General features: G+C 39.7%; 1 protein-coding gene across 2 annotated transcripts; it reads left to right on the top strand.

Moving 5' to 3' along the window:
- The first annotated feature begins 1,291 nt into the window (after positions 1-1,291).
- TBP (TATA-box binding protein) lies at positions 1,292-23,363 on the top strand. Of its 2 annotated transcripts, none has more exons than XM_026487978.4 (8): positions 1,292-1,424; positions 4,326-4,531; positions 8,092-8,489; positions 12,891-12,978; positions 18,659-18,750; positions 20,266-20,433; positions 21,402-21,496; positions 22,636-23,363. In XM_026487978.4, exons 2-8 carry the CDS (start codon positions 4,478-4,480, stop codon positions 22,713-22,715), a joined length of 975 nt encoding a protein of 324 aa, XP_026343763.1. In that variant the 5' UTR covers positions 1,292-1,424; positions 4,326-4,477; the 3' UTR covers positions 22,716-23,363. The 2 variants fall into 2 exon arrangements, with proteins under 2 accessions (XP_026343763.1, XP_026343764.1); XM_026487979.4 differs by having other exon boundaries at positions 1,303-1,424; positions 4,329-4,531.
- The last annotated feature ends 1,218 nt before the right edge of the window (positions 23,364-24,581 follow it).

The following is a 24,581-nucleotide window of genomic DNA, read 5'->3' as shown; positions in this document are numbered from 1 at the left end:
CATTTTCTTTTCTCCATCTCACTTAATTGTAAGAATACAGCATATAGTACATATAACATAGAAAATATGTGTTAATCGACTGTTCATGTTATCAGCAAAGCTTGCAGTCAACAATAGGCTGAATGGAGTCAAAAGTTATGTGTGGATTTTCATCTCTGTGGAGGTTGGCGTTTCTAGCTCCTACATCATTCAAGGGCGAACACTACAAATGGAACAAACTACAGAACAATATATAATTATGCTTAAATGAACTACAGGAGAGATGAGGATGCTCAGGTCCAACCGAGCATCAGGAAGTGACCACAATGAGAAAAAACCACTGATGACCTTGAAGCCGCCTTGGCCCCTTTGGCCAACCTAGTACTCTTTGAGCTTTCGCAAGCGCACTTCTACAGCATGATTAACCTTTCTTTGTGTATCTATACACCACGCATTTTTTCCCAGAAAGAACAGAGCACCTCTGCATGCCAGGAACAGAAACCAGACCTTCTTGCACAATCCTGGCCACTAGGGAATCAGACCCCCTTGTACAACTTCTGAGCACTGCGATATCGTCAGTAGCCGGCAGCATCGAGTCTGCACATAATCAAGAAATATTACGGACCGCTGCCCTCCCTTTACTGATTAGCTGCCCTAAACTCCTTTAGAAATCTCCGGGCCAGGCAGAAACATTGGAGTTGGCCTTTGGACAGGAGTCCGCCTTCTCCCCAGGTGGCGGGCCTCCTGAATGAAGCTCATATTCCTTTCCAATCAAAGCTCATCTCTTGAGTATTGGTTTTTCAAGCCAGGGGCAGCTGAATGTGAGGTTCGATAATAGTTTCTTTGTAGCAAGTGTGAGAAGCGTGCATACGATGGTAGTGACAGAAGTAAAATATAATTGAATCTGTAAGCCAGGCTGTGTTTCTCTTCTCATTCTCCACCGAGAGCTTACCACGTGCCAGGCACTGCTCAAGCATTTCCTGAACCCATCTCGCAACTTCCTTAGGGGGTAACTGCTGTTAGTATTCCATTCTCCGAACTGGGGCAGAGAGGTCAGGTAACTTGCCAAAGGTTACACCGCTAGATGGTTTAAAAAGTCAACATTTGAAAATCATTATCCTGCCTCCCTGCAGCAAGGACCAATTAGAAAATGCCCTGGTCAGAGGGCCTCCGCCCAGAAGTCCTGAGGAGCTCCACCCGCCCCTTCTTTCCTTTAAGCCTAGTACCAAGGAAACCGCGGAAGTGCTCGGGCGCCCACACTTGACATGGCCGACGCTCTAGTGTGGGTAACTTGCTGAGGCCAAGGCTGGAACTGGCGGAAGTGACATTATCAACGCGCGCCAGAAGTTTAGTAGGGTCGGGAGGGTCGCCGTGGCGGGCGCCTGGGCCGCCTGCGGCTTACCTTCGTTTTCGCGGGCCAGCAGTGGTCTCTGCAGGGACTCCAGGTAACAGCCCTTTTAGCTTTTCCTCTTCTCTGAGGATTCGTACAGAAGCGAGCACTGCAGCGAGGCCCTGGGGCGATGGCGGGGGAGACACTGAGGGGGCGCGCAGGCCGCGGGGGGTGTGTGTGGGGGGTGGGGAACGTTCCTCCCGCTCGTGCTGCTGCCGCTCGGGCCTCTACCGGCCGCCCACCCAGCCCGGCCTCCGGTCCTGCCGGGTGCCCTCAGCGGGTGTGCTTCGCAAGCAGCTTTCCACCCTTGGTGCGCGGGGCGCAGGGCTCCCGGAGGGCCCGGGACAGAACAGTCCCGCACAGCTTAGAGCCGGAGTCTTCCTGTCCTGCCAGCCTTGCCCCTTGTCGGTGTTGGAGGGCAGGTTCACCCTGGCCTGTGTACCCCTGCTTCGCTACCAGCAGGGGTGGTTTTATTTACAAAGTTGTGCTTGAGGCTTTAACGTTTTGTCAGAGGCCAGAGATTTCAGGCGCGATAGACCATAAGATGTAAATACACAGCTCTTTATTTACCAGGCCTAGCTGTCTAGGCCCTAGGCGGGGTGGTTTTCTAATTTAAAAGTCTAGTTGGGCTTCCGTGTGAAGAAGAATGTGCTTGATTGAGGTATGCAGACACTGGGAGGCGATGCAGAATTTATTGCTTTTTTCCCCCCTTATCAGCGATTGTCTTTTAAAAATATCAAATTTGGTGCTTCAGTTTTCAAAATAGGAACACACTCTGCAACAACTCTCATTTCAAAGGATAAGTGACTGTTATAGGATAAGTCTAAGTATAGTGACTGTGGTTTTAATGGTGAGGAAATATGGTCCGTGCCATCACTGGGAGCCAGAGATGAGCTCCGAACAACCATAACATCAGGCCCCAACCTAGTGCCGCAGATTTCTTCTGCAGACTTTTAGTTTACCGAATGGGGTCTGGAGCCACCAGTTTCTGGATAAATCTCTTGTCATGTTTATGAGTGCTTTAAATCCCACTCTCATTTCTTGCCTCAACCATCACCCTGACTGCCTTAAACTGAACTTCCAGCCTCCAGTTTTATCTCTTCGAATTCATCCACAGTCTTGCCAAAGTACGCTGCACTTCAAAATCTTGTCGCTGCTCTTTTTCCAATGCAATAATGAATAAAACTCAAAAACAGTGTGACCGCACTGATACTTGCTGTATCTCCTGTCCTAAGCTTGTTGCTTGCATCCCACATGCTCTTTCAGTCTTTGTCGCCTTGTGATTGATCTTTTGCCTGAAATTCTGATGTGTAAACTCCTGCTTAGTTAGACAGTCTGCGCTTTGTGAAAATATTCCCTCTCAGAAACACTTGGCAGTTGTTCTGTCTTTCCATAGCATGTATGCATTTGTTCTTGATTACGTGCTGTATGCAAATAGAGATTGCAAAGACATTTGCTGGATTCTGCACTCCAGGAACTTAGCATAGTACACTTTTGTTATTATAGCACTTCAGTTTGGCAGTAATTATTTGCATACCCTTCAAATTGAACTCTGATGCTAATGACTATATCGTCATCATTTTCATATTTGTAGAACTTCTATTATAGGATAAGAATTTTAAAAATATAATATTTTTATATCTGACATTTTCTGAAGCAGAGTGTTCCCTTTTTTTCTTCCTCTCTCTCTTTTTTTTTTTTTTTTTTGGTCTTTTTCAGTGATGAGTATGTTGGATGTATAGTCTTTGGGTCCTTTGTCCTCTCAGAGTAATTGTCTGTTTCTCTCATTCAATCAACAAATATCTGAGTGCTTGCTTTGTACCAATACAATGCTTGAAGATCGTGTGTGTCTTTGATATATAACTTGTAACTTTGAGACCAGCAAGTTCTATATGTGACAATATTCTTATTAGATGATAATGTTTAAACTGAAATCTAATAATAATAGCTAACATTTATCCTGTGCTTATTATGTGGTAACTAGATGCTGCTCGTGATGTGTTAGCCAGTACTGTTTGATTCGGTCAGTTCTCATAGCAGCCCTCAGCAAGTTAAGGGTCCATCTGAACTAAACTCACAAAACGTCTTTCAGTAGTCACTTGGTTCATTGTCTAAAAGAAATAAAGAATGTGTAGCCAGTAAAGAGACGATGAGTTGAGGAAAACTAGATAGAGCACAGTTTGTATTTACAGGTTTTAAAGAGGTCAAGTTATTGCATATATAAAAACGTGCTTTATTTATTTTTGGGTCTGGACAGCTTCTGTTACAGTGTTCCGTTAAATTAGTAGATGAACAAACGATCACACCAAAGTGTATTGGACCCTATTCAATATTTCCTGAACTTACATCCAAGACATTGTGGAGGACACAAGATAACAGCACTGTGTATGCGGTGCTCAATAAATATTTCTACTCAGATATGGCAGTTTGCTTAGGACTTTGTTTTCTCTGGGTGTTTTTCCCCCAAAGTTTTTAATGTTGATTATGACACCTTAATTTTGAACATTCTAAGTATTTAAACATGTAATAAAACAATTTTTGTTCTATTGACAGTTTTACATGCAGTTACAAGAAACATGGAAAGAATAACATTTCAGCATTATAAGGTTAAAAAAATATATTCCAGGGGCGCCTGGGTAGCGCAGTCGTTAAGCGTCTGCCTTCGGCTCAGGGCGTGATCCTGGTGTACCAGGATCGAGTCCCACATCGGGTTCCTCGGCTGGGAGCCTGCTTCTTCCTCTCCCTCTCCCCCTGCTTGTGTTCCCTCTCTCGCTGGCTGTCTCTCTGTCACATAAATAAATAAAATCTTTAAAAAAAAAAAAATATATATATATATATATATATATTCCAAAATAGCTTCATTGGTTTTTTTTTTCTAGTTTTTATGTAATCATGAAACTGGTTTATAAGACGGTACAGCTTGCCTGTATTCTTAAACTTCAAACTTTTTTCAAAGCAGATTACTGTCTCTCGGTGTACATGAAGATAACGCAAGCAGTTGAGGAAGTTGCTAAGAAGCGTGCACTGGGGATGCTCTAGGAAAAGACTGAATGCCGAGGCGAGTTCCAGTCCAAAGGTGTTTGATTTACCAAGAAGAAAGTGAACATCATGGATCAGAACAACAGCCTGCCACCTTATGCTCAGGGCCTGGCCTCCCCTCAGGTAATACAACTGGAGGGAGGGTGTAGATGGGACAGAATCTGCATTGTTAGAGACGGTGTAAAAAGCAAGGAAGGGAATTTAACCATTTATTGTTGAAAATGGATTTGTTGACAGGTTCTCTTAGGCTTTGAATAGGCATGATAGTATTAAATTTTGGGAGTTTATTTGGAAGTTAAAATATGTATTTGTCTATAAATCTTAATCTTTCCATAAATGTTTATGAAACGTTGATTATTGGGTCTTTGATTTTGAAAGTAACTCTCACCAAATTATTTTCTGGTTTTATCTTTTCTCTTTTATGTTTACGGTTCCAAGTAACATATCTACTTTATTTTATTTTTTTTTAAGATTTTATTTATTTTGGAGGGGGGGGTTAAGGGAAGGAAGAGAATCTCCAGCAGACTCTGCACTGAGCTCAGAGCCCGATGTGGGGCTCGATCCCATGACCCTGACATTATGACCTGAGCTAAAACCAAGAGTTGGCTGCTCAACTAACTGAGCTCACCTAGGCGCCCCAAAAGGTTAAATTTTTTTGAAGTAGATAGTTATTTGTGAGGTGCCTGCGTGGCTCAGTCAGTTGGGCGTCTTGACTCTTGGTTTCGGCTCAGGTCATGATCTTACGTGTCATGGGATTGAGCGTCGAGTCTGCACTCCGTGCTTGGCATCGAGTCTGCTTGGGATCCGCTCTCCCTCTCCCTCTGCCCCTCCCTGGTTGTGCTCTCCCTCTCTAATAAATAAATAAATCTAAAAATATATATAACCTATAAGTCAGAGAAAGACAGTTATCATATGATTTCACTCATGTGGAATTTAAGAAACAGAATAGAGGACCATAGGGGAAGGGAGGGAAAAATAAAATACATGAAATCAGGGATGGAGATAAGCCAAGAGATTCTTAACTCTAGAAAACATACTGAGGGTTGCTGGAGGGGAGGTGCGTGGGGGGATGGGGTAATTGGGTGTTGGGCCTTGTGTGATTGGGCAATGAGCACCGTGTGTTATATGCAAGTGATGAATCACTAAACTCTACCTCTGAAACGAAAAATATTCTATAGGTTAATTAATTGAATTTAAATACAAAAATTTTTTAAATAAAAAATTAACCTTTAGATATAATTTTCATAAAATGAAAACACGCATTAAGTGTTTTGAAAGTTGTATATGCCTGTTTGTATACAACTGATCTGCTGATCCATAGCTAAAGATAGTTTTACCTAGCCTAGAATTTATACAAATGAAATCATATCAGTATGTGCTTTTGTGTGTCTGTCTTCTTTGCCCAATATAACATTTGTATGTCTGCAGATCCCTTTGTATTGGCAAGTAGTACTACAGTGTATGGATGTACCACATTTTGTGTAGCCAGTCTCCAGTTGCTGAAATTAGGGGAGTTTCTAGGTTGGGGATTTTATGAACAAAGTTGCTGTAAACATTTTTGAACAGGCATGTGTGTACTGTTTTGTCTCTCTTGGGTAAATACTTAGGAGTGGGATTACTAGGTCATATGGTAAACGTATGTTTCACTTTACAAGAAACTGTCGAACCGTAGAACACGGTTCCACCAGCAGCAGGTGAGAGTTCTGGTTGTTCCCTACCCTTACTAACACTTAAGGCTTTAACTTTTAGCCATTCTAGTGGTTGCTTAGTGGTATTTCTTTGTGATTTGAATTTGCATTTTCCTGATGACTTACGATCTTGAGCATCTTGTCAAGTGCTTATTGGCCAATTACATGTCTTCATTTGTAGAATGTCCTTTGCATCTTTTGCCCATTTGTTTATTGGATTATTTGTCTATCTTTTATTGAAATGTAATTGCTCTTTATGTATTGTGGATACAGATTCTCAGGTGTAGGTATTGTAGATGTTTTCCCTCGGTCTGTGGTGGGGCTTACTTTTTAATTTTCTTAATGATGTCTTTCAGAGAGTAGAAGCTCTTATTTTTTTTCTGAAGTCCATTTATCAGTTTTACTTCATCGTTAGTGCTTTTTGTGTTCTAAGAAATCTTGGCTTACCCAAAGTCTTAGGGATTTTTTTCTTCATAGCTTTAGCTTTTACATATATGTCTGTGATCCATTTTGAGTTCATTTTAATATGTGACATAGAAGGGTATACCTTTCGGGGCGCCTGGGTGGCACAGCGGTTGAGCGTCTGCCTTCGGCTCAGGGCGTGATCCCGGCGTTGTGGGATCGAGCCCCACATCAGGCTCCTCTGCTATGAGACTGCTTCTTCCTCTCCCACTCCCCCTGCTTGTGTTCCCTCTCTCGCTGGCTGTCTCTATCTCTGTTGAATAAATAAATAAAATCTTAAAAAAAAAAAAGAAGGACATACCTTTCAAAAACCTCAGTCTTTACAAAGTAATGTAACCTGAATGTTTTCTAGCTAATATTTTATAGACCTAAGTGTTAGATGCAGTAGAATAATGCCTGTACTGTTAGGGCTGCAATATACTTTTGATCCTCCTCTCACATTCTTCCTGCCACTCTGTTGGTGAAACAATTTAACGTAAATATCTTAGGCAGTTTTGGTTTATGGTTTCTGCCAAATAAAGTGGTAGAAGTGGGAAAGGATTATGGCTCTCTTTTGGATCTTGCACGCATTTGTCAATCTCATGAAAACTACGGATTCCTTCATGCAGGAAGGAATTGGGTACAATTTTAAGAAGTCCACACAGTCACTGCAAGCTCTGCAAGCTCCACGGGCTCCATGCATTTTGGTGTTGGGTGAGAGCATTGGACTGGGTCTCGGGAAAACTAAGCTGTGATCATGGCTTCTCTACTAGTGAGATCTGTGGTCTTAGGAAAATCATTTAGCTTCTTTTCCTGGTGTCAGTTTTCTTGTCCTTAATGTGGGAAGAACAACATCTATTTTTCCCTTTCCCAAAGGGCTATTTTGAGACTGATAATAAACGTAACAGTGTCTGGAAAAGTGATGCATTTGAAAAAATAAATTGATATTCTGATAGATGCATTGGATTTTCTTGATTTAAATTTTTTGGAGAGCAAATGATCCACCTTTTTGAATAGTATTCAAATAATTATTGTTGTTGTTGTTAGCACTTCAGTGTTTCTATGTGCCTGTTGTTGTGTTGAATGAGTTAAGTGGCATCTCTAGGGTAAGCTTTATAGTTTATCTTCGAAACTTGGACAGATCCATTGAGAGTGAACGGGGAACTACCCAGGCAGTATACTAGGGTAATAGTTTAAACACGGATGGGCAGTCACTCCAGTTATTTCCTTTATTCTAACAGTATTAGAACATTATTACCCTGTTGATATGCCTGAAGGGCTAAGCAACTTCCTCAAGTTTTCACATGTAGTAAGTTGCAGGGTTGGATTTCACACCTGGGTATAATCCCAAATACTGAGCTTTTACCCACTGTGTTATGGTGAAGAGGAAAGTGGTTTGTATAAGAACAGCAAATGCCTTTCTATGAAGGCATCATAACCCCATTTATATTCGGAAGGCACCTGTCCTCGTGTGTCTCACCTCCTCCTCTACCACACAAGTGCTGGAAACATCACCAGCTGGCCTAACTATACTGTTCTCCTGACTCTCCACAGGGTGCCATGACTCCTGGAATCCCTATCTTCAGTCCAATGATGCCTTATGGCACAGGACTGACTCCACAGCCTATCCAGAACACCAACAGCCTTTCCCTCTTGGAGGAGCAGCAAAGGCAGCAGCAGCAGCAACAGGCCCAGCAGCAGCAGCAACAGGCCCAGCAGCAGCAGCAGCAACAGGCCCAGCAGCAGGCAGTGGCAGCGGTTCAACAGTCGACATCCCAACAGGCAACACAGGGGGCCTCAGGCCAGACACCACAGCTCTTCCACTCACAGACTCTTACCACTGCTCCCTTGCCGGGCACCACTCCCCTGTATCCCTCCCCCATGACCCCCATGACCCCCATTACCCCTGCCACACCAGCTTCTGAGAGCTCGGGGATCGTGCCGCAGCTGCAGTGAGTACTTCGTGTTGTGTCTTCTCCCTCACCCTGGAAGGGTCCCTTGACTGGGTGCTGCTGTTCTTTGTTTTCCAGTGGATTGATTTAAGGGTGTAGTACGAGTGGTAATCATATATCAACATTTGCTCGCTCTCTCTCACATGAGAGCGGGATGCTAAGCTGCCTTAGTGAGTCAGTCCCCTCAGTAAAAGGCCCGCATATCATCTTCAGACCTTTGGTAGCTTGTGTTTATAATTTTGGGCCAGATATATAAACACAAGCTACCAAATTGTTATTATAGACATTGTCCTGCAGCTGACATGCTGAATCAAGCCTTATGTAGTCTCCTTGCCTTGTGAAGTTTTCAGTTTTTGGGAAGGGAAGATTAGTTACTTAGTCTTTGTTAGTTCATAGTGGTCCTTGTTTTTCTTCATTTTTTATTATGAGGGCTGCATATAACTCTTTGGAGAGTTGTGTCCTTTCCACAAGCTGAGGATGTCTGTTCTTGTCCTAATACATAGATGATTTGGGTCCTATATGTGACAGAATTAGGTGCGGGGTCGGAGGGGGTAGGAAAAAAATTCTGAAAAACATACAGATATTCTCATGTATCTGTCAGTGAGAAGTACGTAGCTTTTGCTTTTAGGAAACGAATGGCCAAATTGAAGGGTCATTGGCAATAACAGCATCATCCAGTCTTCTTGTAAGCCATCTCTAGTCATTTTTAGAACTAAGTAATATTTAATCGTGGATCCTGTTATCCAAATCTTGCCTCGGGTGTTTGAGATGACACAGTTTTAAAAATCAAACACTTTTCATTTTACTGATTTAGAGAGATAATCACTTGTTAATTCACCTTTGTCAACACCACTCCCTGTTGCCTTGCATGCTTATCTGGGTCTTATGGGCATTTGAGTTTGCACCTCTTGTTTAAATCATAAATTATAACCAGTTGTGATGGGTGTTTGTTTCTTGCTGGCACCTCAAACTTTCTGGTATTCTACAAAGTATCTAGTCAGTCACATTACTGAGTTTCCATATCTACTAAGAGCCCTTCTGGGTGGGAATTCAGTGGCCTCTAAATCTTACAGGCTTATGAAGAATTGGGGTAAATAATTAATGAGTATATAAAAATATGTTTTTTATATACTGGCTGAGTTGGGAAAACATGTGACTCTTGATCTCAGGGTTGTGAGTTTGAGCCCCTGTTGGGTGTAGAGATTACTTAAATAAATAAACTTAGAAAAGAAAAGAAAGAAAAGGATTCTGGGGAGATGGCAGAGCAGGAGAAAACCCTGGACCAGATGGCTCTGGTGAATTCTTCCAGACATTTAAAGAAGAACTAACACCAGTCCTTGTCAAACTTTTCCAAAAAAATTGAGGAGGGAACGCTACCTAACTCATTCAGTGAGTCCAGCACTATGCTGACACCAAAGCCAAAGATACTGTAAAAAAAATCTGCAGACCAGCGTCCCCATGATCATTGATGCAGAAGTCCTCAACAAAATACTAGGAAACGTTGTTAAGCAGCGTATTATACCCCATGACCAAGTGGGATTTTTATTTTTAGAATGCAGTGGTGGATCAGCATACAAAAATCAGCCAGTGTAATACGCCACAACAATAAAATGAAGAAGAAAAGTGATCATCTCGATGCAGAAAGAGAATGGACAGAATTCAACACCCTTTCATGATAAGAACACTCAACAAAATAGGAAAAGATGGGGACTACCTTGACATGTAAAAGCCATATGTAAAAAATCATAGCAAGCCTAATATTCAATGTTGAAAGACTCAGTGCTTTTCCTGTAAGATGAAGAACAAGGCAGGATGACCTCTTACTCCTCTTATATTCAACATAGTATTGGAAGTTCTAGTCAGAGCAATACTAGGAAAAAGCATCCAGAATAGAAAGGAAGAAGTAAAATTATCTCTGTTTGTAGATGTTATGATCTTATACGTAGAAAATCATAAAGACTCCACAAAAAAAAAATAGATATAATAAGTGAATTTATTTAGCAAAGTGGCAGGATAAAAGGTAACACTCAAAAATCAGTTGCATTTCTGTACACAGTGAACAATATAAAAAGGAAATTATGGAAGCAACTCCATTAACAACATGATCAAAAAGAATAAAATTCTTAGGGATTAGATTAACCGAGAATGTGAAAGACTTATGATGGGAACTATAAAACATTGCTGAAAGAATTAAAGAAGATCTGAATAAGTGGAAACACATCTCATGTTCATAGATTGGAAGATTTAATATTGTTAAAATCTTAATATTACCCAAAATAATCTATGTATTCAGTGCTATCCTTATCAAAATCCCAATGATATTTTTTGTAGACATGGAAAAACTCATGCTGAAATTCATAGGGAATCCCAAGGGACCCTGGATAGTCAAAACAATCCTGAAAAAGAAGAATAAATGAGAGGACTGACACTTCCTGTTTCCAGAACTTACTACAAAGTTACAGTAATCCAAACAGCATGCTATTGGCATAGACACAGACATAGACTAATGCAGTAGAACAGAGAACCAAGAAATAACCCTTGCATTTATGGTCAAATGATTTTTGTCAAGGGTGTCAAGACTGTTCAATGGAGAAAAGATAGTCTTTTCAACAAATGGTGCTGGGACAACTGGATATCCACATGCAAAAGAATGAAGTTGGGTTCTTAACTAATACCATATACAAAAACTAACCCAAAAGAGCCGTTCTGGCGGTAACGACCTCCCCACGAGAACATGCCTCTTGTGAAGGACCTCCTTTACCCGTCCCTGGAAGAGGAGAAGAGGAAGCACAAGAAGAAGCACCTGGTGCAGAGCCTCAACTCCTCCTTCATGGACGTGAAGTACCTGGGATGCTACAAAATCACCCCTGTGTTTAGCCACGCACAAACGGTAGTTCTGCGCGTCGGCTGCTCCACTGTCCGCTGTCAACCCACAGGAGGAAAAGCAAGGCTTCCTTTAAGCAGGAGCAGCACTAAAAGCACCATGAATCAAGATGAGTAGGAAACTATCCCAATAAGTAGATTTTGGGTATTAAAAAAACAAAACAAAAACTAACTCAAAATAGATAAAAGACTTAAGTGTAAGATCCAAAACAATAAAACTCAGTGAAGAAAACAGAACAAAAGCTTCACGACGTAGGACTTGGCAGTGTTTTCTTGGATGTGACACCAAAGGCATAGGTAACAATAGAAAAAAATACATAAATTGAAATAAATGAAAAATTTAAAAACTTGTGTATCAAAAGACACTTCACAGAGTAAAAATGCAACCCACAAGGTGGGAGAAAATGCTTGCAAATCATGTATCTGAGAAAGGATTATTATCTAAATATTTAGAGAACTACTAAAAACCCGACAAGAAGAAAACAAAGCCTGATTCCAAAATGGGCAAAGGACTTGAATAGACATTTTTCCAAAGAAAATACATAAATGGCCAATAAGCACATGAAAGGAAGCTCAACATCACTGAACATTATGTAAATGCAAATCAAAACCGTAGTGAGACACCACCTTATACCCATTAGGATGGCTACTGTCAAAAACAGAATATAACAAGAGTTGGGGATATGGAGAAATTTGAACTCTTATGCACCACTGGTTAAAAAGAAAAAAGAATACATGTAGCTATTATATGACTACATTTGTGGTAGATGCACCACAACTTACTTGATTCAGCTTGTAAGGAAAGAAATGCTAAAGGTAGGTGTATATAAAATTGATTGGAAGAAACAGATGATGTAGAAATGAAAACATTCTTTGGGTTGATCATTATAATTGGTCTTAAAATTGTGTATTAAGGTACACAACTGTCTTCTTATCCAACCAAATTGCGAACCATCAAGTTTTCAGAGTATTGCATTTTGACAGGACAGGAAAAGAAATCAAAAGCAGCAACGAGCTAGAAACAATTGGAGATGTATTTGCAATCTGGAATCAGTATTCACAGGACAGTGATGTTCCATGCCCATGCACGATGGTTTACGGGCAATTAGTTTCATTCAAAGGGCAAGTAAAGGCTTCATTCAAAAGGCTAGCATGGCTCTAGGGATGGATGGGCACAAGTCCTGACTTTACCACTTAGGAACCATGATTATCTAGAGCAAGTTAACTGCCCCATTTAAGCCTCAGCTTCTTCGTCTGAAAATGGGAATATTCATAGTTACTACTTTATAGGGCCTTGTAAGTATTAAGTGAGGTAACCTATGTAAGATGCTCACCGTGGTGTGTGGTGAACACTTAATAAATGTCAACAATTTTAAATAATTTAATTTAAAATTTAAATTAGTTTAAACTAATCTAATTAAATTTGTTCTAGTAAAAGAATCAGATTTCTAGATAATTATCTAACATCACAACCTATAAAAGTTAAATGATCATGCTTTCTTTTTCAATTTCTTACAGAAATATTGTATCCACAGTGAATCTTGGCTGTAAGCTTGACCTAAAGACCATTGCACTTCGTGCCCGAAATGCGGAATATAATCCCAAGGTCAGAGCAATTTTAATGTATTTCAAACTATAATAATGCAGGAATTTACTGTTAAAAGTCCAGAATGTTTGTGTCATGCTTAAGTTTGTTGACACCAACAAAATGAGGAATTAAAGCAAAATGTGTATCTTTTCTTACTGAATAGCTACGATGTGTAAGAGACCCTAGAGTCATGGCAGTCTACAAGTTAAACTACTGAAATTTATTTACCCGTTGTGATGGGATCCTGTGACATTAAAGAACAAAATATGTGGTATGATTCCATTTATGTTTTGAAATTTATATAGAATGGAATGATATGCTCTCTGGAATTTACTTCTAAATAATCCAGTTGGAGAGTTGGGGAAAGGCACTTGGGTGAAAACAGGATTGGCCAGAAGTTAATAATTTTCAGCGTTGGGTAGTAAGTACAAGGGAGTTTATTATATTTTTCTATATTTGTATAACTTTTAAACTTTTTGTAATAAAAAGATTATGGGGTAAAAATACCTACAAGATTTTTGATGTTACGATAGCAGCCTGAGTACATGGTAAGACTCTGCATTAGTAGATAAGCTATTAAAAAAAAAAAAGTAAATATTTGCATTCACAAATGAGTGGACGTTCTTTGAGCACCAGACCAGACAGACCCGGTGTTTGAGTGTAGAAGATGATCAGATTGAAGACCTCCGGGACAGGGCCCTGCACAAGACGGTTCCCCTCAAGTGGGAACATCTATTATGAGCATGCTGTTTACTTCCGTACATGGGGAGCTGATATTAAATATATTTTTTCCAACAAACGAAGAATAAGATTTTATATAAGAAAAAGAAAAGCAGGCAGAAAGAAAAACTCGAGAATTTAACTGAATTATGTGTGTCAGTGTCTGGTTAGTGTCTCTCATTTTTGCCAGGTGAGCACCATATCCTTTACTGATGTCTCCCGTGTCCCCCCTTTGGTTAAATGCCCAGTCTAGGTTGCCCATGAAGGTTTTACTCCTTTTCTTATGTGGTGTTATTTGAATGTCATCTTGAAAGAGTGGCCAAGTGGCAGCATTTTAGCACCTGGGTGTTTGACAGTGGAAGAGTAGCAAAGAATAAGAAGCATCTTAAGTATCATAAGAAATAAGTGAAATTCACTTCATATATTCGGTTTTTGGTTTTGTTTTTTTTTTTAGTTTTCTTATGCCTAACCAGAAGAATTAACTCCCAAGAATCAGTTGGTCAATTTTAGGAATGAAGTCTTTTGTATCAAGTGATTGATTGTTCTGTTCTGCGTCCCCCCTCCCCGCCCCCAGTATTTATCCATCAATACGACTTGGCTGGCCAATAAATAGTTGAGGACAATTTTATTACCTGGCTCTGTTTTAGCCGGTGAATTTATGATTGTTGGGGGAGTGGTTTCATTTGCTTTTTGAGCCACAACCCAGGAATTGCTGTCTTAGTTCAGGAACTCCCCAGTCAGGGTAGAAATCTCATACACAAAGTGAAATCATGTTCCTGTACCACATTTTGTGAACAGCACAAAATGATTAAAATCGAGGTGAGGACGTGAGAAAGAAAAGTCAGTGAATAAACAAAGTCTGTTGTCCTGTCTTTGATTCCGAGAGGTCTTGGAAAGAAGCTGTATTTTCAGGAGTCATCACTTTCTGGAGGCCTTTTTGTAGATTTGGGGTTAGTCTTCAGGCAGAACCCATAATCATTTGGATTCTGAGTACATGCAAACTGGGGAAGGTATCCATGCATCTAATCCTGATGCTTGAGAATAGTATTTCAGGGGGGAGAGTCGGAAAACACTTTCTTCTAGGCAGTTTAAAGCCGACTTCCACTGATATCTCTCATGTTTCTGTCTGCTGCCTGTGTATCACGTAGAGATGTGTGCAGTGATGTTTCCTCTGGAAATGTAGCTGACCCATAAGTGGGTACATGACTGTGCATACCACATTGGTTTGACCAGTACAGGTTTCCCATGCTATCCAGAAGTTTGCATTAAGTCACTTTGTTTTTATGAAAGATCTACTTGGTACCTGTTTTTACTAACAGAAAGACATCTGAGGAGAATTTTTGCTTTTACAAAATGGTAATTGTTTCCTCGCTTTACTCCATTTCAACTTACAGAAGTTTTCACAGGAATACTCCACTTTCCAGTAGCAGGAGAGACCTGTGCTTGACAAGACCGGAATATAGCAAATTAGTGGACCATTAATGGTAGCCAGGCCGATTTTCCTAGGTCTTTCAGAAACAGTATCATGGGGTGAGAATCTGTGGGGATTTTGAGGTGTAACTCACCTTGTCATTAGGGCTTAGACTTTAGACCAGGGAAAATAAAACTCTTTTTGGAAACTTGGACTGTTTTAGCATTGGCCTTTTAACAAAGGAAAGCTTCAATCAATAGGAGAGCTATGTACACATTATTATTAAGCATACCTAAAGGGTTTGGTTTGGCTACTGAATCACATGTAAATGAGAGTTCAGAGTCTTGCCCTCTGTTACAGTTTTTCTTGGCTTGTGAAGTAGCCTTCTGAACTTCTCAAGTTATATATCCCCACCAATATTTTTGTAAATTGGATCAATGTATGTATTTGTCTCTTGTCTTTTTTTTTTTTTTTTTTTTGCTGGTGGCTTTTTGTTTGTATGCACATATGTGTGTGCACATGCCTAAGTATTAAAATTTGGAGATGATTTTGACTGGAACCGAGCCATTCTGAGATATTTAAGTAAAACAAAGAAGTACAATGACTAAGTTTCTGCCTCCCTCCTCAACTTGAAAACTATATATTATTGTGTTGTCAGCGGGGGCTAAACCTAGTAAAGGGCTGCTGTTTGCATAAGTTGGTGGAGCCACTTTCCCTCGAGTAGGGTGTAATCTTACAATTGATATTTCCTTCAGAAGTCTGATTTTTCTAATACGTCACTAATTAATGTTTAATGTTTTAATTGGAGATATCCAAAGAAGATAGAAAACTCTTATTTTCCTCATGACATAAACCCAAATCTTATTGACTGTTAATATTTACTCATGAACCTCTAGTAAGGTAACTATTTTAGTAGAATGAGCTATTGTAACAGAGTATTTTATAACAATATTTAGAAGTTACACTATATCAGTAATAAAGTATACCTTGATTATGTTAAATATACAAATCATTATTGAATGACTCATTTTAGGATGTATCATCAGAGCAAAACAGAATGAGGCAGGTTTAGATTTATTTTGATAGTTTATTAAAATACTTTTTTGGGTTTTTTTTAAGGGAAGGGAAATAAAGTACCTGGGTTTAGATTGGAGCATTATTTAACAGTTATATAGGAAGCGGACAAAGTAATATTATAGAGGTGTAGGGGTATGTTTATCAGCTATAACAGATAGCTAAGTTGGATGGATAAATGTTAGCTCTGGGTTGAGAAAAATGTTAAGTAATGGTCTTGGAGCGAGTTTCTAAATCTCTAAAACATAACCTTGTCTTTTATATACAAGTGAGAAAGATGTAGCCTAGGTAGAAATGTCCAAAATAAAAATTGCTGTAATAACTGGCTAAGAACGAAAATGGCTCATTTAGCTATTGAGACTTTTTGGTCAGCTTGGTTGAGCTAATTAAAATATGGAGAATATCAAATATGGCTAACATTTTAGAACCCCTTCTTTTTATGGTATGAGAATAAATCTTTATGGTTACCCAGTGGCCATTTAGGAAACCATACTTTGATGTAAAAACAGTTTTTTTTTTTAATTTAGAATAAGAATTTAAGAAGGAGAAAAAGGAAAATTCAGAACTGTTTAAGTTTTTTCATCATTTAAAGCATTTTACCTTTGACTTTGAAATGTAGTATCAGCATATTAAGTAAAATGATACATATATAATGTTGAATTTGTGATATTAATAAACTGTAACAATTTCCTTAATAAGATACAATATATATTTATTACCTGTTGTGCCTGGTATAGTCTTAACCATTTATATTAGTTATTACCTTTAGCCAAAGCAGTCCAGTGTTGTTGCTTACAGACATAAGGATAACTAGAAGGTAGATAACCAAATGTCTTGCTGTCTCTCCATCAGTGCACTATATATATCCCTTCTATAATTGTTTAAAGTGGTAAAATAACCATGTATATCAACATTGTCCTTCCACCAAGAAATTGAATGGTTATTATATAGCATATTAAAAAGAAAGTAAATGCCAAATAAAAACTGTTTATTGACCAGTGCTTTTATCTTTCTCTTAAGAAATTATCTAAATACTGGGGCGCCTGGGTGGCACAGAGGTTAAGCGTCTGCCTCCGGCTCAGGGCGTGATCCCAGCGTTACGGAATTGAGCCCCACATCAGGCTCCTCCGCTGGGAGCCTGCTTCTTCCTCTCCCACTCCCCCTGCTTGTGTTCCCTCTCTCGCTGGCTGTCTCTGTCTCTGTCGAATAAATAAATAAAATCTTTAAAAAAAAAAAAAAGAAATTATCTAAATACTAAAATTTTTTTAAGTCTTTGTCTCAGATCCCAAGGTAACTAAGGTCTGGAGGTAACTGTTTATCCATCGTAGCAAAGCCTGTATAATGTGTAGCATTAGAGTAATTAATCTTTTATCTATCATTTTATTTACTTTGAATACGTAATTTTACAATTTTGTAGTCTCCAATGAAATGATACTGTTTGATCAGTAAAACCACTAGAGGGAATTTAGGAAGTGCTAAATGATTAGGCTTTTCCTCAGACTAGTATAAACTAGAATATAGTGCTAGCATTTTTGCATGATAGTAAAATCTGAGGGAGATGCAGTTTTAAACTAAAATTGCTAAAGCAGTCTAATTCGTTAGTCATCTTGATTAGAAATATATGAATTTTTTTTAATGTAATTACCAGAAACTAAAATTTTTAGAGTTATTTGAAAGCAATTTTTTGCTTTTTATAAGCTAGTAATGGAGGCCATTAATTCAACCCATGGCTGAAATATATTCCCCTTGAGTTACAATGTTAGCAATAAAAACATTTTTAAAATGTAAAAAGTAGAAATTAAAGATTAAAAACTGATTTTTTTCTTAATTTGCAATTTTTTAAGTGTTAATACTTTAATGCTATTTCTAAAATCCAGTTGGAAACAGAAGGTCATTTCACTACATATTGGTATGTTTGTGATCTGATTGACTCCCTCTAGAGGTAGAGAAGGTTTATCAATCTATTTGCCAAAAAAATTAATAAAACAGAAAACTTAACAGTTCTACAAGCTAGCAAATACGAGGTAGAAAGAGACACTGGTATTTATTAAGGATGTAATAGTTAAAGTAAAAAATTTTGCAAACATTATTTAATGGGGAGGAGGGGCAGAGGGAGAGGGAGAGAGCGAAGCCTAACGCTGGGCTCTATCCCACAACCCCCAAGATGGTTACCTGAGCTGAAACCAAGAGTCGGTTGCTTTACTGAGTCACCCAGGCACCTGCAAATATTTCTTGTTGCAATGTCTGTGAAAGAATGCACAGATCTTGGCTCAACTTACATAGTAGTCACTGTTTATTGTATTCCTGTGCAAAAAGCATGCGTGCTGCATGGTGATGTAAGGGTATCCTGTGTAGGAACATATGTCAGATACTGTGAGAACTCTATGTAGCCGGTCCTTCTTATCAGTTGTGATGTTCTTTGTCGTTTTCTTGTTCTCCCAAAGGAAATCAGTCTGGCATGACCTCATTAACTATTGTCTCTAACCATTTTAGCGATTTGCTGCTGTAATCATGAGAATAAGAGAGCCCCGAACCACTGCGCTGATATTCAGTTCTGGGAAAATGGTGTGCACAGGAGCCAAGAGGTAGGGTTAAGGAATTTATTCTCCTGGTCATACGTTACCATGATTATTCGGTTGCATTTTATGTATATTTGATAAAATATAACATCCAAGCTATTACTAAGGATCCCTTTATGTAAAAAATTTTATCTATAGCACAAATTCATCCCCAAGTGAAAAAAAAATTGGTCAGGAATCACAACATTTCAGAGCTGATGGTGTGAGAGTGTACAGATCTACTTGGTCCTGGCAGTGGGACAGCACCACGCGTGTCGGTCACAGATGCCTGCTGCTCCTTGGGGTCAGCAGTCTGCCTCATGAGGATCCGGGTTATGCAAGTCTTAAGGAGTGTACCCTTTTCCTAAAATGCTGTTGCCTATACTCTGTTTGGAGTGATCCTGTCTACGGAGGTTAACGCTTTGGGGCCTTGACTGTAATCTTGCCTAAGAGACTCCATGTTATTGGTAGAAGGCAAAGGTTGGGGAAAGATTAGATACATCAGCTTCATATAGCTTGAGCAAATGAAGTAAATTCAGCTTTTATAAAGCTGCTATAAAGATATAAAGATATCAGCTTTTATAAAGCTGATATAAAGATAATTCATATGACTTGGAGTTGTCCACACACAGAGGGGGCTGTTAATGCTTTTGCGTTTTTGATGAAGGGAAGGCTTTATTGTGGACGTTGTGGTTCCTGGTCTCTTTGAGTTTTTTCAGAATGCAAGATGTGGGTCTATCCCAGGCTTTCACATAAATCTTCATTTAGGAGACTTGCTTGTGTTTTCCCCTGGATGGAGCATCGAAAACTTCTGGTTTATAGTAAATGCTAGCTGTTTTTTCCAGACATGCTTTTCATGTGCACTGTTCAGCCCTTTTTATCTGTTTGCTACACACTGAATAGTGTGTATCTAGTTGCATGATTATTTTATCAAAATAGGAAAGTGCAAATAAATTTATTTTCCTCAAGAAAAAAAAAGCATTGCATGTATGTGTGCTTAATTTTTGTCATTCCTGACCCTGAACTTGAGAGTCTTTTGCTCATCATGGTATTGCTTTTACTTTGCTTTTCATACACAAGCTCTGTATTACTAAGCCGTAGTTTTATCCAACTGATAGTTATAGGAATGGATAATGAGTGATTCGACATAAAAGAGGATAGAATTAGTGTATGCATTATTCAAGTATAAATCTCATCAGTATTTTCCTATCAAGAATGAAGTTGTTAATTTTCATCTCAGGAATTTGTGGGCTAAAATACAGTAATAGTAATGATATGGTGATGATGAGATACTCCACTTTTGTAAAACCTGGGCATATCAGTAATTTGGTGCAGGCCTGCAGTTTACTGTCAAGGACATAGGAGTAACTTCATAAGAAAATAGTTAATGTCTTTTGTTCTTTTCTCTTACTGGAAGGGGGGGTGACATTTTGTACTTTTTTAAAAAATAACTTTTCTAGTTTGGAGTTTTTATAAGTTACTCATCTAAATAATTACTTTAGGGGCTTTGACTATGACTATCTCACTTTTTCTTTTCCCTAGTGAAGAACAGTCCAGACTAGCAGCGAGGAAATATGCCAGGGTTGTACAGAAGTTAGGTTTTCCAGCAAAGTTCTTGGACTTCAAGATTCAGAACATGGTGGGGAGCTGTGATGTGAAGTTCCCTATAAGGTTAGAAGGCCTTGTGCTGACCCACCAGCAGTTTAGCAGGTGAGTCTGAAATGTGTTGCCTGTGGCAACAGCTCATTTATAATCTGTGTAAACACTGTTCATGATAAAACATATGCAAAACGGTCAGTATGCAAGCGCAAATGATGTAGTGTTAAATTCTTCTTTATGTCTTGGACAATGTAGTATTCTCACTATTCTCCTACTTACCATTTCACTTATTGACATCTATAACTCCCCTTGACTGGGATGAAATTGACTCCCTGTTATTTTATTGCTCAATAAATGCATTTTAAATGCATGAATTAAATCCACAACCTCTTTTATCAATTTTTATCCCTAGGTTTTTTGAATTATTTCTTCTAGTGAACATTATATGAGCTCTACCAGCAAAGTATAAACTTGAGTGAAATGAGTATTCTTTCCTCTTAGTTTCTCTGCCACTTACAAGGCCACTGCCCACCTCTCCAGCCTCTCTGCTCCCTGCACCCTTCAGACTTGCCCTGCCCCTCTTGGACCAAGGCTTTTGTGTATCCCAGTTTTACATCTGGCACCCTCTTGTTCCACTTTTCACCTAGGAAACTTCCACTCACATTTCAGATGTCCACCCAAGTGTCCCTTCCTCAGAGAAGCCTGTCTTGCCTTTCCCACTAGGTTAATCACAAATATCATAACTGGTTTCAGTCTGTCTGAACTGGGAAAATGAGGCTGCTGCTGGGGTTTGAATCAGACCTGCCACTCATGACCCTTGATAAGGGTCACACACTGCAGAGCATAAATCTAAAGTTCTCGTTTTTACATCAGAAAATCCAGACTCATTAGAAATAGAGTTTGTTAGTCTTCAGGTGCTGATGACAGATCGCCCTCACTGGCCTTAAGTTCTCTCTCCTCTGGGTTGACCTCCCAGTGAGTTTGTGATTTAGTCAGTATGTTCCCTGTGCAGGTCCTCATTTTACCTAAAGCATGGGCAGCTTTTAATTTCTAAACTCTTTTTGCCATTTTCCTCCTAGTTACGAGCCAGAGTTGTTTCCTGGTTTAATCTACAGAATGATCAAACCCAGAATTGTTCTTCTTATTTTTGTTTCTGGAAAAGTTGTATTAACAGGTAAGTTGCAACAGGAAGTAGTGTCTGAAGGTTTGAAAGAGTTTCAAGAACAGCATTTTCTTAGTGCTGAGAAGTAATTTCATAGACTGGGGACAGATGGCTAGCCAGTGGTGTAGACAGACGCCTTTGCCTCTTTCTTCTCCTCCACCCTAACACTCTGTTGAGAAACATACCCACTAGGGGGAGTGAGAGCAGGGAAATCAGACCATAGCAAGACCTGTACTGGGGAGAGCAGGGAAGGTGGCCATTACATTGGTTAAGAGATGGCATTTTAAGTTGGAAAGCTTCCTGTAAAGCTTTGAGATGCATCAGCAATGCCATTTGGAGACAACAGAGGAAGGTTCAGAAGAACTTGCTTGGGGGCGCCTGGGTGGCACAGCGGTTAAGCATCTGCCTTCGGCTCAGGGCGTGATCCCGGTGTTCTCGGATCGAGCCCCACATCAGGCTCCTCCGCTATGAGCCTGTTTCTTCCTCTCCCACTCCCCCTGCTTGTGTTCCCTCTCTCGCTGGCTGTCTCTATCTCTGTCAAATAAATAAATAAAATCTTTAAAAAAAAAAAAAAAAGAAGAACTTGCTTGAAGGCAGCAAGTGGGAGAATAAGATTTGGTCATTCCTTCTGCACTGCTTGGGTCACAAGCTGCTCAGATCACGAGCTGATGCAGGGACTGACACTGGTCACATGTGGTGAGCTGCAGAGGGAAGCTGGAGTCACCCAGGGCACTGTTTTTATGGTTAAAAAAGCCATTTTAAGGGGCGCCTCGGTGGCTCAGTTGTTAAGCATCTGCCTTTGGCTCAGGTCATGATCCCAGTATTCTGGGATTGAGCCATGTGTCGGGCTCCCTGCTCAGCGGGAAGCCTGCTTCTCCCTCTCCCACTCCCTCTGCTTGTGTTCCCTCTCTTGCTGCCTCTCTCTCTGTCAAATAAATAAATAAGATCTTAAAAAAAAAAAAGCCATTTTAAGAAAATACTGCTTTAAAAACAAAAACAGGTTTGTGACAAGGGTTTCCCTCATTAATGTTTTAATGCCTGTGTCTAACTGGTAATGGAGAGAATTATACTTGTCTTTTTAAAGTAATTTTACCTCTTTAAGACGTAAAGAAAAGCTATTTCAGACTCTCTTCTCTGACTTGTCTTTGCAGGTGCTAAAGTCCGAGCAGAAATTTATGAAGCATTTGAAAATATCTACCCTATTCTAAAGGGTTTCAGGAAGACGACATAATGGCTGTTATGTACTCCTGCCTCTGCACCCACTTGTTTTTAAAACAAATCAGTTTTGGTACATTTAAATGGTGGTGTTGTGGATGGCCCCGATTTGGTGAGAAGATGGATGTTCTGTGGTGTGGCACCCGGCGAAGCTCTCCAGCGTGCGTTCCCGTAGGGATGCCGGGCGTGGTCTTCTGCACAGAGAACACTGCAGCATCATGTGAGTTGCTCCTACTGTGCTGCTGTTTGGGCAGCGCTGCCCGTTATTTATATTTAGAGTTTAAACACATACTGCTGTCAGCAAGTTGGTTCAAGTGTTAAAGCCACCTCGACAATTGGACTTTTTCTTTTAATTTCTTCCCCATAAACCACAGTTTTTATATTTCTACCAGAAAAGTAAAAAATCTTTTTTAAAAGTGTTGTTTTTCTAATTCGTGACTCCTAGGGGTTATTTTTGTGCCAGACACATTCCGCCTTTTCAGTATTGCAGGACAGAGTGGCCGTATTAATGAGAACGAATGGCTGTACATCTTCTTCCTTCAGAGTACTCTGTACAATAAATGCTGTTCATGAAAGTGTTAGATTGATGTTGTAAATGATACCTTGTAAGATCCGTGTGATCACACCGTTAAAGTTGTATTTTAGATATAATTGCCTGAAACCATTTCAGTGTGTGCTTGTTGTTGTTTCAATCAGCATTTCGTTGTAATGTCACAGTGATAATGGGTGAACTACCTGAAAATTGAAGGTTGCTCATGAAACGTGGATTTATTATGTTCCACGTATCGAGCACCTCCTGTTTCCCAGATACATTGCCTATAATTCTCACAAAACCTGTAATTCGGTTTTGTTCCTCTTTCTCAGGTGAGCAAACTCCGGCCTCAGCTGCGCGATTTGCCCCGGGGTACATAGCTAGGGAATGCAAAAGCCCGCTGTTGGCCAGAGTCCTTCGGTATTAAAGCTGGGGTATGTGTACAGCCTGGTGAGGTGTTTGTTTTTCTCATGAATATTACCTGGAAATGTGTAAGTTCTTGGGTCATTGTTTGGGAGTATATTTTCACGCAGTTCAGAGGCACATAATCAGAAAGGAAGAGTTTTTTCCTTCTCTCCCTTCTGCTTACTTCCCCAGGGATCTCCCAAGCCCCCTTCTGTGCAGATTCTTTCCTTTTGGGCTGCTTTTGATCCCATATTTAGAAAATACTAAAGCATTTGTTTTAGAGCTTTGCTTTTTTTTTCAATCAGTATGTCATGGAGTCTGACAGCCTCACAGATGTACATCTCCTCTTACACGCCTTTATGTACTTACCTTAATTATTAGCAGTGTTTCAGCATCATCAACAGTGCAGTAGGAAGCACTCTTACGTGCCTGTTTGTGGTTCAGTGCAGACATTTCTGTAGTCAACATGCCTAGGAGAAGAACACCTGCCATCCGTCAGTCCCATATTCTCTCCTTCCATCCAAGAAAGAAGTATCTTTCCACATGTAGATCTTCTCTTAGGTTCTTTGGTCAAGTTTTATAATTTTTTCATATAGGGCTTCATTTCATTTAATTCCTAAGTATTCTCTGGTCCCTGTTATTAATGTAATTTTTCATTACATTTCAATTCTTGTTGACATACTTACCTTATTCCCTTATCACTTTACTGAATTCTGAAGCTTTTCCCTGTGAAATAGCACACACAGAAAACCTAACAAAACACATATTTAGCATAATGTATTACTCAGTAAACATCCCTGCAACCACCACTCAGAACCTTGCCCGTGTCCCAGGGGCCCTCCTTTTCTGTTCCAGTCTAGCCATAACACCCCCCACCAAAAACGGTTATCTTGAATTTAATAGCCATTACCTAAATTATTAATATGGGTTAATCTTCCATTAAAA

Source organism: Ursus arctos, unplaced genomic scaffold, assembly GCF_023065955.2.
Source record: "Ursus arctos isolate Adak ecotype North America unplaced genomic scaffold, UrsArc2.0 scaffold_13, whole genome shotgun sequence".
Taxonomy (NCBI): Eukaryota; Metazoa; Chordata; class Mammalia; order Carnivora; family Ursidae; genus Ursus; species Ursus arctos.
Note: the sequence above shows the minus strand (reverse complement) of the source record. Positions and strands in the feature narration are given on the sequence as shown.

Coding starts and splice junctions, on each gene's coding strand:
- TBP (XM_026487978.4), top strand. CDS start 4,478: ATGGATCAGAACAACAGCCTGCCACCTTATGCTCAGGGCCTGGCCTCC. Junction 8,490..12,890: donor GGGATCGTGCCGCAGCTGCA/GTGAGTACTTCG, acceptor AATTTCTTACAG/AAATATTGTATCCACAGTGA. Junction 18,751..20,265: donor GTGTGCACAGGAGCCAAGAG/GTAGGGTTAAGG, acceptor TCTTTTCCCTAG/TGAAGAACAGTCCAGACTAG.